General features: G+C 37.1%; 1 protein-coding gene across 3 annotated transcripts in view; it reads right to left on the bottom strand.

Moving 5' to 3' along the window:
* The window catches only part of LOC121351996 (brefeldin A-inhibited guanine nucleotide-exchange protein 1), a 63758-nt gene that overhangs the window by 27169 nt on the left and 18486 nt on the right, over window positions 1-18103 (bottom strand). For 2 of the 3 annotated variants that reach the window (XM_041464515.1, XM_041464516.1), the window contains exons 2-4: window positions 9779-9809; window positions 5632-5788; window positions 4451-4597 (exon numbers count right to left, since the gene is read on the bottom strand). In XM_041464515.1, coding sequence (XP_041320449.1) covers window positions 4451-4597; window positions 5632-5788; window positions 9779-9809 — 335 coding nt within the window. Of the gene's footprint in view, window positions 1-2585; window positions 2626-4450; window positions 4598-5631; window positions 5789-9778; window positions 9810-18103 lie in introns of those variants that run through there. The other variant, XM_041464517.1, reaches the window with a different exon arrangement.

Below are 18103 nucleotides of genomic sequence, written 5' to 3'. Positions count from 1 at the left end.
TATCATTATCACAATGGCATGACAGCTAACCCTGAGAAACTACATGTTATGATCAGGAGTGGCAGTACTGCTCCTCTGAAACCCTTGTGAAGTCACACATTAGAAAAATAAACCCTTCCTTTCTCATTTTAGTACTTTTCTTCATGTTCCTCCCCTTTACTCTGTGACCAAACAACCACTATGTCCAACACGAGGAAGAAGAGAAGGGAGAGGGATGACAAATTAGTAGAGGACAATCATCTCAACCCCCTGTGAAGCAGGTTTACTCAAAATCCAAAACTGCTACACAACACACATCCTTGAGAGATGGAATAACAAAAGCTCTGCCTTCCTCCCAGCCACACTCTCACTCTTACTTTGCAACAGGTCCAGAGCATGAAGCCACCTGTGCTATTTTAACTCATCAACACAAGTAAAAATTATAGAAAACAAAAGCATCCTCAGGTGGTTCTCTGGTGTTTAGTTTTGTGGTTTTGTTTGTTTTAAAAGTGATTTCAGTAGATGTAGAGTATTAAATGCTTGCTAGGACAAGGGATGGGGTAAGGGAAAAGTCTGGGAGCAAAGTCTGGACAGACAAATAGCTCTCTGCAGAGGTTAGAACAGCAAGCTACTCCTATGGAGTCACAGCACTACGTTGCTTTTTTCTACCACATGAAGTTTTGCTGCTCAAGGCTTTTTGCAATTGAGTTCCCACTCCTTCTGGTCACACTTAGCTGATCTGCTCTCACAGTATCCTCACTGTGAGCTAATAAATAAAGGAAAGGAAAAAAAGGCTACTTTATTTACTCCTCCCCTTTGCTGCCCTTTAGAAACAGAAGGAAACCTTTGTGAAAGGTTAGAGCCACCTCATTATCCTTCAGGTCCTTCCAAAAAAGCTTTCTTTGTCACAAAGCCTGCAAAAATACCAACAGCCAACAAGTCTTCCTTGCCCTGAAACTACTGGCTACCTAACTGTGAGTTTGTTTCCTTATGCTTTCCCTCCAGTCCTTCATACTTACTGTTCTGTGTTTGGGAAAGACACTACCGTTCTGCGCTGCCACCTACTTACCATAAATAAGGCTTATTCATTTTTATAAACAACCATTGGATGGCTTTGGGAAAGGAGAAAAATCCCCAGGATAACTTCCTGAGTTACAGATTATCATATCTTTGTGTGACACCCACTGTATTTTTTCATTTAGCCTGAAGCATATTTTCTAAGTGAATTTTCTATTATTTAAAACAAATGCATTAGAACAGTTCAGGAAGTATCATGCTTTGTGAGGCAAAACAAATGTAACTTTAAAAGCAAACTAAATTAACAATAGTCCTCTACTAAAAACATCCAGCATCCCTCTGTAACTCTAAACTTTTGATTCCTCTCACACTGAATATTCTACAAGAACAGCATGGTTACAGCAAAACAACGTGACTACAACCAGGAGAAAAAATTTCAACTCAGGGTCAGTTTTTTCTTCCTCTCAGCCAACTCTGATCATCTTATCTTTGGAAGATTTATGACACAGTACAGCTGTCATCTGATCAGCACAGGCTTACTTTGTCTTGATTTTGTAATTCAGTTGCCTGGAAACTCCTGAATACTTGGAACAGCACATAAAACACAGTAGCCCTAGCTCCTCTTTTTAGTGTGAATTAGCTACTAGAATCACATAATTCTGTTTCTTTTGAGAGGGTCCACAGAGTTATTTTCAATTTTTTAAGTTAACTTGAAGTCCAAACACTTACTTATCACAAAATAATGTGTTAGCATGGACTGACTTTTGAAAAACACAGGAAACTGAATTCCTTAAGCCACAAAACAACAACAAGTACATCAAATAACCTTCACAGATAAATAATTTTTGAATTTAAGTGACACAAAAAAAGGTCACTAAATAACATTCAACTTTTCAGACTACAGCTATCAAGCACACACAAACATAAATTAAGCTGTAAAAGTACCTATATAACAGCATATACTTTCCATATGGCAAACCAAGGAAAGAAAACACGAGTGTAAACAGTCGATATGTTAAAACCTGCCTCCTCTTCCCTATTCCTTCTTTACAAATTTAAAAAATAAAGGAAAAAAAAAGTTTTGCCATAGTTTTAGCTCTTCATGCACCAAAAGGCCAGAAGACATGTAAACAGAACATCAAGTAAGATCTCTGCAACTGTCAGTGTAAGTCTGCACTCACACACCACAAATGCCACAGCAGCCTTAGGAAAGCAAGCCTGAAGGCAAAAAGATTCAATCAAGAGATGTTATTTCACACAATTTGAATAAACCACTTTTAATTGCATCAGCAGTCTAATTACTTGCATTGTTTCTGCCACAACAATCCCCACCACAACAACTACACAAAAAAGTTGCATGACTTCACATCAGAATTACACCCAATCAAACTAAACTACAAGGGAAAGGAAGAAAAAGGCCAATTTCCCATTCTGGTTCATCAACAGAGTCTGTAGATGAAGAACAAGGGCGTTACAGAAGATAAGAGAATCTGCAAGCGATAGGAGCAGAAAAGTTAAACTGGTCTCCATCAGAACTACTGCAGGGTATGGCTCTAAAGCTCAGACAGCTAAAAAAAGACAAAATATACTTCTCTGTGTCAGCAAGAGTATTTCCTTGGTAGTCAGCAGAAAGGCCTTTCCAGAATGTCTAAGTGGCCCTGGTAGTTGGGAACTGGCTTAAGATGACTCCACCCCGGAAAGCCACCGAGTAAGCAGGAAACCCGCACTGCCTGTTAACCCTTGCCCCATGATGGCTCTCGGATCCCAGAGCGAGGGCAGCACGCTACGCGAGGGCCACCATTCTGCACGCAGAACCAAGACAATCCTCCAGAGAGGAAGGCGTCCAAGTGATCTAAGTTCTCAGCTTTCACTGTGGTATTGGTGAAGCAGCTGCCCTGTGGGAGTGCTGCTTATGTTGTGGGTAACAGCCTGGGTTCACCAGCACAAAAAAGCAGGAGATCCAGGTCTGCTGCCTCCTATCTCCCTGATGGAATTAAGGTTCTTCAGACAACATACTGATCACCAGAACCACAGAAGAGTCTAAGAAGATCATCCTTCAAATTGTACTGGAGAAGCAGGGTACATGTTCATCTCAAAATTGAAGAGCTGGGAGGCCTGAGAGAGTATGACTGACTTAGAAGTTTCATTATTCTTCCAAAGTCAAAAGTTCTGGTCTTTGCCAAGGTTATTTAAAATTTTCAAGTCTTTTATGGTGTTCAGAGTATTGGACAAAGATGGAGTCAAAGTCAAAACAGTACTCTCCACTTTCCCAGTTGCTCTAACATGGCAATTAGCTACATGTAAACAGTAAAAAAATTAAGGCACTAAAAGGGTGTACACACTTAACAATTGTTGAAGAATTTACTTTCTCAAATCTTCTCCTGAACAGATGGACTATTAGCTCTTAAAGCCCCTTCAGGCAGGGAGGACTGGAATAAGAAAGCATTAAAAGAGACAGTATTACAATGAGAGAGAGTTATAATAGTTTCAGCCACTGAAAGTTTAAATCAATAAAAACTTCCCTTTGCAGCATGGAAAACATCTTAAATGCATGGGCATTTAACAACACAAGAAATCTAGAAAACAGCAGCATGAACCAACATTTGTAACAACTATCTGCAGGAGAAGTGGAGTGCAAAAAAGAACAGGGAAGGTTTGAGCTATGAAAAGGAGAACAAAGTACATTCTTTGCATTAATACAAGCAAATACAATCTGCAAGAAATGCCAATGCCTCAGGATAAATATACAAAAGATTATGAGGTAACAAACACTCCATTTTGCTTAACTAACTTCAAATGTATTCTTCACTGCTTTCACCATCGCAGCCATTCAAAGAATGCTGTTACAGGAACAGGGTACAGCATTTCCACTAAGCAGCTAAATTCTAGTACTTGGCATAGTAATTTCCTGAAACAAATACCCATAATTAATGGCTGCAGTCAGAAAACAGGTTCCCCAGAAACATTTGTACAAATTCCACATGCAACATTTATATAAGCTGTGGAAACAAACCCTGGACCTCCTTCAAGCAAAAGTGTATGACACAGCAGTACAAAGCTAGCATGGTAATGTCCAACTGCCAGGTCTAATTGCATTTCATCAACAAATTCCAAAATGGATCTGCTGCTTAATTACCATTTCTCCCACTGGGAGTGCAGGATTGTTTGACAGTAATTCCTCACAATTAGAGGCTCCACAGGTCTGCTGTGAATAAATTTCACCCAGTGGTCTATGTACAGGACTTGAGGCCACAACCATGAATTCACCCCAAATGCAGTGGAAGAAATTAGGGGAAGGGCAAAGAATAGGGGGTTCCCACCTCCAAGAAACAGGATGAAGAAAATATTTTAACACTATCTTGACATTTACAAATTAAGCACTTCTGGAACTCTGAGGTCAAGAATGTCTTCCTGCTGCCACCACTCTAAATATAGGAAGTATTAAACATGTTACCTTTATTATTTGTAGCTGAACCCCTTCGTCTGTTTGAGGGCCTTGAAAACAGCCACATATTGTCTCGATAATTCTATCAATTAGTTTTTTTCCTGGAGCTGTACTGTCTGGAGCATTCCCTGTCAAGTGCCCATATGCTATAAGTTTCTGGAGAGATAAAAGACCCATGTAAATATGAGCTTTAAAAAATTAAGCCAGCTTTTTGTTATAATAAATAAATTCACCTGATAGTTCTAACTTGCACAGAACAAATAAAACAGTACCTTTTACCCCATGTATCATAAAACATCAAGGATTTTTTACATATCCTCCAGATTTATTCCATTTTCAGTCAGCAACTGCTATACAAAGCTCGTCAGCAAGTTTCACGTTAAAGTTTTGTTCAGCAGTTAATGTTCTAAAACAAACAGGATTCTAAAAACTAACTCACATCACAGAAGTCGTCATATATAGTCAATATACAAATACTTTTTGTAGCAGATAAACCACCTGCAAATGCTCTCTATTTGAGCTACTAGCGTTCTATTTTTTAGAGTTTCTTTTGGTATTAGGTGTTCTGTACCTTTTGCTTTTCCTAGGTTTTCAATACTTAGAAGTAAAATTTATAACAAAATTAGTAAAACCCTCTTCTGAACACTTTAGGTACAAGAGTATTTGTAAATCCCCATGCTACACAGAGCAGCATCATGGTACGAGAGCAGGCCAGGCACACATGTGCCTGTGACTGTAAACTGAGTTCACTGTTGGGCTGCTCTGGAGAAGTGAATGGCTAAATACAATGCTGCAGAATTTCTTCTGAAAACACTACAGGAACCTCAAGAGTTTTGAGAGACTTGACATCTCAAATTGAAAATATTTTACTGCAGTTATAAACAGAATAAAATGGATTTGCTAATGCTATACCTGCTGTGTTAGCTCAACACACAGGAAAATAGGTTGCTGTACATAATAACCCAACCAGGTGACGGTGTTAAAACATATACACAAAGAAACACACACATACATTACATAATAAGTAAGGCATACATTCATCTTTTGGGAGAAACACATTCTATTTGTTGTGCGTGCAACTGAATAAAATAATAAAAACCCCATTACATTATTAATTACATATAACTGTACTCCCCCTCCAAAGCAACAGGATTTTACAGTTGATAGTTAAAACTCATGTTCATACAGACCTGTAAACAATCTAGGGATGTACTGACAATCCTGGGGCACTTGGACTGGCATGCCAATTCAAACGGGAGGAAGTATTTGTCCGCTTCAATGAAGCTTGTCTTTGATTTCACAGGTGGAAGAGTGCTTGAACCAGACTTTGCTTCTCCATGAGGGGGACTAAACAGAACAACTGTATTAGAAAACTGTAAAGTGATCACACGAATCCTTCTCACCACCACAGTGTTTATGAATCAAATGAAGTATCAAGAAAATAAACATTAGGAAAGACAAACTTCTAACAATAGTAATAAGTAAAGTATTCTTAACACCTTTTATACTTCATGGCTCCTTTGTGGACCAGGCAAATTGACCCACTTGCCCACTAAGGGGCTATCCAGTGGTACCTGCTGGCTTGGAAGCAGAAAGTCTTGCTTCCTCTCAAATACCAAAGGACTCCCCTAACTAGACTGGCAAAAGCAAAAGCAACAAGCTAAAAGAACAAAATGAGCAGAACCTTTATCTCAATCTCTGCTTCAAGTAACACCACTTAATTTAAGAGCTGAGTGGTTACCAGCACATCTCGCTTGGGCGAATTATCTGAAATTACTAACTGCACAAAAGCAAGAAAATTCTGAGCTGTTGAAGTTTTATTGATTACAGCACCTTTAGAAAGGTCGTGCTCATTAATACCAAAAAAGGATAATTAGGAATGGGTCATTTTTCACTAATTTGTGAATCAATGCAGTTTTGCTTTGGCTCAAAGCAAGATGTTTAGATTTTTCATTTCACACAATAATTCATCACCTTTATATAAAGCATTCCCAACCTTTTTTATGCACTCATAGGTGTCTTTAGAGAAAAGGTAAACTACACTGTCTTACACAGGCTTGAAAAGCAGTATTAAAGTGCAAAGTGTCATATTCTGTAGTGAAAGCTTACAGAATTCCTGCAGTAATTCAAACAGATTTTGGTAGAACAACTGCATTCAAATAGAGCTCCCGTGCACGTTGCTAATTAAAACAGATGCTTCAAGGAATGCACTCAATTTCATGTTCCTTAAGTAGAAGAATGAACTGCTAAGAGTTTATTATAAATCCAAAGCATGACTGCAGTCCCACGCATTATGGAGTGGGCCTTAAACTAATCAATACAAATTCGTTTCAGCTTTTCAAGGAGCAGGCTGGATTGTCCTTGAGATTATATCTGTCACCACATTCAAACAAATCTTGTTTAGGTTGCTTAAAAAGGGCACCCAAATTCAAGACTTAAGAGTGAGTAATCAGTATTAAGATGCTACTTTTTACTGGCTAGATCTCTTTTGTAGGTTTAAGAATTTATCCCTACACATTTTTTTTCCCTGAAAGATAAAAAAGAAACCTTTGAAGAAAACCAGAGTGGTTTTGGGTTTTTGGTTTTTTTTTTTTTTTTTTTTTTTTTTTTTTTTTTTTTGTTTTTTTTTTTTTTGTTTTTTGTTTTTTGTTTTTTTGGACGCATAACTTTATTTATTGCCCTGTATTTTTTTATTTTTTTGCTGGAAGCAGAGCTCTTTTGAACAATACCCTAATCAGATAAGTTGCAGAGGAAGTACATGATTCTTCTACGTTCTTGAATCTCTGATACTCCCATAAAAGGTTTACTCTGAGGAATGAAAGGGGAGTTATCTGTGGCTTGTGTCTTATGACAAGACTGTTCCTCATCTAGTGATTATGTCCATTGAAACCATTAAAATTAAGTTAAAAAGAGCACTCTGGAAATAAACCCAGAATTGTTCAAAACAAGGAGTAGGCCATGGTGAGATTCCGAAAATGAAGAACCCATTCCACAGCAAGCTGCTACATTAGCCTGGAACGTCTCCTAATTCTCTAAATTGAAAGCTATTTTGAAATGGGCAAGATATTAAACATGGAAGATGATGCACATTTATCTCTGGAAAAGCAACTCAGTAAGCTCTTCACATTGCTGGCAATGTAAGGGAAGGGGATAGCAGAGAGCGAAGAGAAAGGACTTCTTAATGTCAGTGAATTGCTTCTAAACCCAGCAACTATTCCCAAAACCTTCTTCCCCCAAGGCACCTACAAAGCATGGGAATTATGAAATATGCTGGTATTTATGTATTCGCTATAGAGAAATGCTAAGGTATGTATCAAATAATGGATTTGGACATTTACTTTGGCAGTATTTGCTGTGTAATAGTTACATAAATCAGCTTGTACTTTTTTATTCCTTTCCCCTCCAGCCCACTACCAAATACCAGTTCTGTTTAAAAAACAAATAGCAGAACAAAAGGAGCTGTTTTCCATGCAAAATTTCTGGAAAGTGGAAATTATCTACTCTTCAGTTCATTCCAGGTTAACTGAGATCAGTTACCTTGAACAGGGACTGGAAAAATTTAAACACTCATCATTAGAAATCCCTTATTAGGGGACTTGAATCTCAATTACAGAAGTAAGAACCTAACAATAATTTAACAGACTAAGAAGTTTCTCTATTCTAGGGCCCAGTAAAACAGTATTTTCTACTGCACCTAAACAATTTGACTCTACAGTAAGAATAGAGAAGTCCATTCACAATTTCCAAGTCCAGCAAAGCCTTCACAGTAGCAAAAGGCTACTGTCAAAATAACGACAGCACCAAAGAAACTAAAATCTATTTAGAAAATGCCTATAGGAAGATAGGACATACACATTCTACCCCCAAAAAATCACAATTTCAGATATTGATAGGGCAGAATTATGTAGTGGAAGTTCAAAAATGGCTCAACCACATTTGAATAAATTATTTTAATTCTGTGGTCTCATTAGTTTTAGTATGGTATTTAACTACAGGACTGGATTACTTTTCCTTATTCAGTGCCCAGAACAAATATCTCTCACTGAATATTTAACATAAAACATTTTTTCTTATCATGCTTCACAGTGTGGACTTCTGCTTTATTTATACTACTCTAAGAAAAACCTATTATAAATTCATATTATTACTTTCTGTCTGAAACAATCTTGTAGTGCTGGATGCAACATTTTCTAAACACTACATAAATATGAAATTTCTTTTTACAATCTTACTATGAGCTCATTGTATTGACTTCGTTTTACTGGGGGAAAGCAAAGCACAATCTTAATCAGATTCACTCCCTAAGTTTAACGAGCCCAATTTGATAAGCTGCAAGACTAAATTTTTCAGCATATTTAATATTAAGTTTTCCTTTACATCTTCTGAAACAAAGTTCCCACTAACTTAATTACAGCTAGAAGCGATTCTATTTTCCAAACCAAAATTGTAGATTTCTGCTCAAATATCCAGGAGATGAAGCAGAAATCATTAGCATCCAACTTTGACAGCTGTGGTTTTAATGATTTGCCCAGTACTGAAATCCAGTTACAGGGCAGAATAGATATCCCCAAGCAGCAGCCAGATGCCTAAGAACACTTTCATCCTTAGTTTCACCCACTGCTCCAATTCTCTCGACAAGTGGTATGAACAGTCTTCACCTCATGGTCCTGACTCAGAGTTAGGAATGTACACTAGATGAGGAAGATGATCCTGTGGAACATGTAACGAAATGTCAATAACAGATCCCACAGCTTAGCAATACTTTGAAGTTTGCTGACAGCAAAAGACAGCTGAATGTCAATTTTTGGTTTTACCATCACTTCTAGAAGAACTGTCTTCACAAATCTATACCTATTCCCTAACAAGGTCCTTTCCAGACACTGTCTTTGCCAGTTACATTACTTTTCTCTGCTCACTCCCACTTCCTTGCCCCAATCTCCCCCCTCTGATCACTGACTTCAAGTCTTTTACCTGCATTCTTCCCCCTTCTCTGAATGCACTTCAAGCTCTTCCACCAATACACTGAAAGAAATTTCTGCACCATCCACAAAGATCTTTTCCAACTTTGACCCCTTTTCCCTATGCTCCTTGGCCAGAGAGTACCACTCTGCTCCCTCTAAACTACCTTCTGCTGCTTCTCCTAAGCCCTGTGCCTTGCACCAGAACAACCAGTCCCATAAAGCAGCACTATCTGTACATTTCCAGATACCACCGACCACCCAAAATATGCTGAAAATGTTTTTCAGAGAGAGCCCATACTCCCCATGCAGAATAAGTATGGTACACATTTCAAGATGTTAAAAGCACTATCACTTAATACAATGAACTATCACATACCTTTGCTTTTCTGTTTCAGCCTTTATCTCCTCTGTAAAATGAAACAAAGGCATAGTTATAGAAATGGCATCATAACCACATTTACAAAATTAAGTAACAGAAAACTAATGGATAGCAAAACTATTCAGGCAAACATCTGAAACCAGGATTATTATAAAACAGAAGATACGTATTTCCAGTTTCATAAGTACCTGTACTCTCTACCTGCACTGACTGCAAACTGTATCATAATTACTTTGCAAATCTATATTCAAAACTGGATGCTTAAATTTGCATCCAGTCATGCCAGCTAAACATCACGTCCCTGGAATGCTTCTGTGAAGACACTGGCCAGCTCTTTTCACAGTTGATGTATATAGAAATAATAAGGAAAACACAAATATTATTCAAACTATTAATTTACCCATAAAGAATATAAAATACATACTGCTTGATAAATACGTATCATACAGAAACACAACCAATCCACCACTGCTAGTTCTTACATGGAATCTGAATGATCAATTATCACCCTTGGTTTTAAACAGTGTTAGATACCACAGTAATGACTAAGGGAGAGGCAAAAAAGTCTGTAGCACCTCTATTTCATGCTATTTTAAAATACATTATAACAGAAGGTTGAATAGTTGGCAAACATTTTCAGCAATTTTTTAACAATACATTTTCAAAATAATTTTAAATTACTAGAACTAATTTTAGGAAACATCTTTGATTCAAGACTAGTCTTGTCTATCCTCTGGTAATTTTGCATGCTTAAATCGTAGGGTATTTCATAAAGCCTAGGTTTTCCAGTGCTGAAGCAATACATACTTGAAATAAACTGTACAGGATCAAGAATGAATGTGTGTGTGGGTTTTTAAAGAAATCTTCTCAGATCTATTCCAGTATCAAGTCCTGCTCAAACATGCAAAGCCATAATCAACTAAACCAAACACTATACTTTGATTATTGTGTATAGGCCTTGAACTAGTGGCATGGATTGATTCTGACAAAAAAACACACCAACTTAATCTTTCTAACCAAGTTCCCATGCAGCAAAAGCACACTTTGTCTGCATCCTGTCCTTCATTTACCATTTCACATGGTAATACTGATTCTCTTACCCCGCACGGGTTCTCATGCTCGGTATTTTATCACAAATCACTCATAGCAAATATGTTTACTAACTGATTTTCCCAATATTGAGAAAACTGAACATATGGAACACACATCACCTTAAAATCTGTATCTTACTTCTGGTAAAACTGATGGTCATATTTACTCCCAGTAAGCCCGAGAGGTTAGCAGGTCATTGGTTCATCTCAGAAACAGCTACTCCAGAAGCTGATCAAATCTGGGCTACCCAGGACTAGACAAAACATGAAAATAATTCCATATACTAGACACTAAGCATCTGTCAGTAAGTAGCAATAAGAAGACTCTGCAATGTTTCAGTAAGGTCTGCAATGTTTCAGTAACGTATAACTTCCTCCCAGATTATGACATTATGACTTTGACTTACTTGAAGACAAATTCCTGACCAACAGAAGGAAGAAACTCTCTTCCTCTGCTCCAGCATCTTCATACCTTCCATTATTTTACCTCCCACCTCAGCATCCACACTCAGGAACTCTGTTCCCTGAGATACTCTGAAGTCTGTCAATTGAACAACATTATCAACCAACAGATAAAACTGAATGACTTCCAAGTGTACAGTTTCCAACAAAACTGACCAGAGGTAAAAAGCTTATACAAGTGTCATTCTAATTAAATGTTACTACCATTTCAAGCAGCATTGCCTAAGTCTATTACTGTGAAACCACTGATTTTATAACCTTTGTTAAATAAAAAGAAAGGTTATTACAGTGGCTGACATAAATTATTTTTGTAAGACTAAAATATTTGTAATTGCAGAGAAGCATGATATGATACTATTAGTATGAACGAGGTAAAACAGCAAAGTTGAACTTTACTTTTTACCCTTGAGAATAGAGAAAACCTAATTTCTTTCACTGTCTGATTGCTGCCTCTGCTCGCGACACCAGAACACAAGTTAATTACAGTACAATTTCATGGTCACGTATCAACCACGTCCAGTAGGAAGCACACAAAAATTCAAGAAGCATTATCAGCAGAAAACCAGATTATAATAAAGGTAACTTATATTTCTCATGCTAGGTAACTAATCTGTTAAAGACAGATGAACCAGAACAGTTACTGATGCATTCTTTTCAATGGGAAAAAGTAATCCCTGCAGAACTAAAAATTAGCTAGAAAAGAAAGATGAAGCCAGGCTTGACAACATTCCTTAATTTGCTCTCCCTCTCTCCAAACACACAACCAAAACTGCAACAGAGGATCTCAGAACTGGAAAAGCTTATTATCTCAGAATCACCGTTCACTCTGTGAGGGAAGAAATAAAGAGGATATAAGATGCTAAAACAGGGGATGAAAACTGTAGGGAAGGACAACAGCTTCCTGTGTATTTTCTGTGGTGTAAACACAGAATTACTATGAAAAACAGCTCAGATTACTTTATAGTACTAAAACCATCATGTGTCCTAAAATAGAACTAACTGCAATTATTTAAAAGTGCAACAGAAATTACAAAATAAAACCCCTTCTGAATCTCCCATTCACACAGAGCTCCAGAAGACCTCTTTATAGAATTTTGTGATCTCTATGATAGAGTTAATAGAAATACACAAAGCTTTTGCACACCGAAGCTAGAGCTGATCAAAGAGATACATTATTTTGCAGTTTTACAATGGCATGCATCAACCGTTTCGCCAAACATGCAAAATGAGGAGCCATGTACATGAGTTTCAACATAATATTCCATTTCATCTACACTTTTACAAACCCTCATAATTTCAAATAAATCTCTGAAAACATCTAAGACCTTTATTGTTGGTTTTGGCTGGGTTGGAGCTAATTTTCTTCACAGTAGGTTGCATATGGTGCTGCGTTTTGGATTTGTGCTGGAAACACTGTTGATAATTCAGGAATGCTTTAGTGAAGCAGTGCTTACAGAGAGTCAAGGCTTTTTTTCAGTTTCTCACTCCACCCCACCAGTGAGTAGGCTGGGGATGCCCACCACAACAGCCAATCCCTACAGACCTCAGGGGTATTCCATTCCCCAGGGTGTCTCGCTCAGCAAAAAAAAAAAAACTGGGGCAAGGGGCACAGGGTGTGTGCGGAGTTTCCCTGCTGCTGCTTGGAGACTGGCTGACAATTGGTCACCTGGTGGTGAGCTACTGCATTTTTCTGCATCACATGTTTCTTGTGTTTGATTTTTGATTGTTGTTTGATTTCTCCCTATTTTCTTTTTTTTTTTTTTTATTAACCTGTCTTTATCTCAACCCAAAGTTTTTGTGCTTTTACCCTTCCAGCTCTCTGATACAAGCCAGTGAGAGGCTGTGTAGGGCTTAGCTGCTGGCCAGAGATAAACCACAACAGGCATCCATAATCTCATTCTCACCTCTCCAGCTTTAATTCACTACTTTTAACATGTCATTTGAACACTTTTCCTTACTCTCTTCAGACTGCTTACAGCTTTTAGTATAAAAAAACCAAACTAGTTTCCAGTTTTCCCTTTCTTCCTTTAACACCTTATTACCAGCTAATCTCATGTGCAACTATAAAATCAACCAATTTCGCTGCAATGACAGTGAGTAACACCAACAGCAACATCAAAATGGCCAAGTAGGTCAAGTGGGTGCTGTGGGCAATACTGGATTGTAACACTGAACAAAACTCCAATTTAAGAATAATTCACTGTTTACCCTCCTGTATCCAATTCAAAGTATGATTTAAACCTTAAGTATATCAAAAGGCATCTCTTAATAACCTAAATTTCAAAGGGGTATCTTTAGGTATTATTTCCTTCTGGTTATCTAAATACGCTGTCATACTAAGTTAAATAGAAATATTCTAGAGTGATACTTTGCAGAAGTCAAGGATAACATTCTCATCAAGTGAGGAATAACTAAAATGCTATCTTCAGGAATGCTACACAGGGCTAAATTCTATGATATCAATATCAAACTGTACATTAGATTACAGGAAAAATAATTCTTATGGGACCTGATATTGGGAAAAATGCTAATTATTTATGATAAAGTGGAAAAATACTTTACAAGTTCATTATAAAATATAATGGTAGGCAAACCCCACACATCTAAAAGTATTTAATACATCTCATTCTGTTTTTTTTGAATACAATAAGAATTGTATTCAAAAACAAGTACATATTACATTCCCATAATACTGTATTCTAAACAACTGATGTTACCTGCCCGAGAAGCACATGCATAATTCTTAATTCCACAAGGATCTGTACATCTGAAGCCTAATTCTCACTGTAAGCATCAGAATAAAAGTTTATTAAATATATAATTAATTCAAGACAGAAAGCATTGGTATTTTAAAAAACTGTAACCATCTTAGGTAATCAGAAGGTAGAACCACCCAAAGCAGCACCGGCTGCAAGAATTCAAGGAAACAAGTCAATATTTGGAGTTCACATGACTTATACCATAGAAAACTACTGTGAGAAGGAAGCAATTTGCATTCAATTCTTTCAAGTCAAAGCAGGTGGATAAGATCCAAGGAACAAGCAGTGAAGATGAATTTAAATTACACCGCTATCTGTGTTAAAAAAAAGGTGAAATAAAATTAAAGCATGAAAGCTTTGCTTGAATTGACTTTGCTTGCATTCTTCCATCCAAGTATTCCAGTGACTGTCTCCAGTATCATACAAAATATTGTGGCAAATAAATCATTTAAAGATCCCACATTTTTCCCTCATTAACAATATTGAAAACGTCCTTCTCCATTTCAAGGTATACAAAAACTCTGTAATATAAAACTAGAAGTTCCATATTTATTTGAAGATAACTTCAATTAATTACACTCCCAACTATGTAATAAGATTATTACACATATGGTAACAGTTTAATTAAAAAAAAGTACCAAGTTTGAACTTACAGTAGTAAAGCCATATAAATATGACAGGAACAAAAAAATCAATTTCTCCTTCAAAGAGAAGAAATTCCAAACAGATCATGCTGAGTACATTCTTCCCTGAATGGGGTTATTAGAATGTATTTCTTAGGAAATATCTCAAACTTACTTATTTCTGGATATCTGTTAGCTTCAAGCAGTGTCGAAAAGTTTATTCAGCTAAAGTACTAACTAACACCCAAAAGGCACTAACAGACTCCAGGGAAAAAAACCTAAAATAATTACATCTAAGAAGACCAAATAATGAAACTGCAGAAACATACAGCTGTTTTTAACTCAAGCTCCATTATACTAAAAAAAAAAATAAATTATAATCCAGAGATGCTCTCTGTGGGCAATTTCTGCTAAATCAGTACATCTAAGAAAAAACAGTAAGTTGATGAAAAAATACGTGCTGCAAATTTAGCACTTGCTTTTACCCAAACACTACCCCTAATATCTAAGCCATTTACAGATCTTCCATAAAGCTTAAGATTTGCCAAGAGAGAGTGTCCAGAACACACACACAGACTTCCCTGATTCTTCCAGCTGACCACTCTTCTTGCTCCCACAGAGCCTTTGTGTCACTGCCTCTGACCTGTGAGCTACCCCAGGTTCAGTATGTTTCCTTACATACTTGAAAGGAATGTAAGGACACATACTAAGGAGGTATGGAGAACTGTCCAACCCAGATTATGGTATTTTTCTGTCCTATTTCATTTTTAACTGTAGCAGTTAAATTAACTACTAAGTTAGAGATGTAATTAACTTAATTAACTTTTAATACATCTATCTGCATCTATCTGCAATGTCAATGGAGTATCAGTGTATGCAATAGCAAACAGACAAAAAAAGAAAGCTTTACAAAAAGCCTCATGGGATCTCAAAAGCAGCACAGAATAATTAAACAGTTTAGTTTAACACAGTACTAATCTATTCCCCTAGATTATCAAATCAGGTTGACCTGCCTAAAACTGGTAATAGAGTATGCAAATTCATTATAGGAAGACAGTACTGAAATGATCAGTATTTCGGGTTGCCTGCAGATCAAGCCACTCCATACGAAAACTGAAATTGTTTCTTAAATGGAATTCCCAAGATACATATCAAAGTACTATGTCTTCCTCCAAATCCTACAAATAGCTTTTTCTGTCATACCTTCCAGGACGGACAGAGATCTCCCCTCCCTTCCCTCAAACCCTCTTCAACACAGTGTCTAGAAGGTGGACAAAAAGCGCCTATTTTTGGGAGTCCAAGAACAAGCTGATAATGGCACTAGGCCTTCAGGGTGTTTTGTTCTGTTTAAAACCAGCTAACCTAAAGAAAAATGGTGTTGGAAGAAATGCAGATGCAAGTGCAAGCACAATACAGCATCGAAGTCTGAATTTTACCTGTGTACATTCTCCCCATTGTGAAATATCACTAGTGTTCCATCCCTTTAAAAACTCCTGAGCTCAGACTTCAGCACAGGCCTTCAGTAACAGTTTATTCCTTTATTCACACATCTGCTGGTTCTTGCTGGGGTTATTTACACCTTTTCATTATACTTAGTTTCCTCTGTCTGTACAATTATAGCTCACACAGCTATGGCACAGGGACAGAAAAGAGCAAAGTTCTGTACAGATTTAAGAAAATCACTGCTGTGGTCTTCATTTAGCATTTATATAACAGAAAATAATTGTTGTACAGACAAAAAACCAGAATCTCAGGAGTATCTGTGAACACTTCCACTTGCTTTCCATTCCAACATATTACACTGTTGCAACTTCATGTTTACAGGTATCAAAGGAGTAACCAAGGAAGAAGTTAATTTAAGAAGAAACATTCCAAACAAACAGCAGTTACGTTTTGAGTATGATAACTGTTGATCAAATTCTGTATAAATCCTCCTCACTGTGCTCTACAAAATCTTGAAAGCCTCTAATCAAGTGAAATGCTTCCTTGGTATGAGAAGTCATACCTCATTACCTTTGAAAACAAAGGAGGAGTAACCTTTGAATCATGTAGAGAAATATTTACATATACATACACACAAAATCACAACTCGGAAATCACAAACACTGACTTTGGTAGCGTGCTTCAACTTTAGATGACACTAACTTCTTTGAAGAGTGCTAATACAGGAAAGGAACAATATCTGTTGTTACTTCCCCTGCCTTATTTTCTGATACACTACAGATTCGCAGCAAATCCTGTCCAAGTGTTTAGCTACTTGTATATCTGCACTTCAGAAGTCATTATGTCTCATGCTCCTTATTGGTTTTCTTTTAATCTTTGAAGCCATCTCCTCTTTTATTCTCAGTTTTCTTTTTAGCCATTTTTAGATGGCACTAATACTAGAACTACAGGTTCTCCCCAGCCCTATTCACAATATATCATTCAGGAATATGCAGCTGGTGTAAATTTAGAAACCTGAATGCACAACCTGTCTTGGTTCAGTCAAACTTAGTACCTGCTCTTTCAGTTTACTAGATATGACATTTTCAAATACATAATCACTGGCAAATCTATACAAAAGCAGAAACTACTTTAGTGGCCTTATTCTGCTTAAAATTAGTTCAGAATAATACTGCTTAAAATAAAATAAAATCAGAATAATGCAATCGAGTGGGGTTTTATAACTGGATTTTTCATAACAATCCTTCTATTTGCTAAACCAAGTTGAGACTACTGTCAAGTTGCTTCACTTCTTGAGGAGTAGTGACACACATATAGGTCACACATTACCAAGGATAACTGAACTACAGTCATTCTTAATAGCATTTATTTTCTAACATGTGGCTGAAAAGCTCACTTCCTACAGCAGTAAATCCTCTGCTTCTCCCATTGCTATAGATTTCATAAAGGATGACCAATACAGTAACCTCCCAGCGACATCCAAATTTGAGTTTTTCTTAGATCAATATCAAAGATTGGAAATAGACTTTTTATTTATATCTTTAAACAGTTACAAGAGGATAGCCATGTGTATTTAGTTTAATCAAGCAGGGCATACCTTTCAAATACCTTGTGCCACCCTTTGGTGCCTCCTCCCAAAACCTCTGTGAATTGGTTTCATGCTCAGAACTGGTGGTACAAGTCGCTGAAAAGGTCCATTATCATAAAAGCAGCTAGGTTGCTTACCAAATAGTCACCTAATCAGACTAGAAAAGGATCTTGTCTAGAGAGACAGTTTTCCAATGTGCTTTAATCCAGTCTATCTGAGGATGACGACCAAAAAAAGTGGTTCCTCCTATTCCACTGTCTGTGCATATCTGCGCTTTCCTTACACAATAGCTACCAAGGCACTGCATTTAAATAGCCTGACAATTTTAGTTTTCATTAGGTCAGAGCGCTATTTCA

Source organism: Pyrgilauda ruficollis, unplaced genomic scaffold, assembly GCF_017590135.1.
Source record: "Pyrgilauda ruficollis isolate IOZ18807 unplaced genomic scaffold, ASM1759013v1 scaffold18, whole genome shotgun sequence".
Classification (NCBI taxonomy): Eukaryota; Metazoa; Chordata; class Aves; order Passeriformes; family Passeridae; genus Pyrgilauda; species Pyrgilauda ruficollis.
The sequence above is the reverse complement of the archived record's forward strand: the minus strand, read 5'-3'. Positions and strand labels throughout refer to the sequence as shown.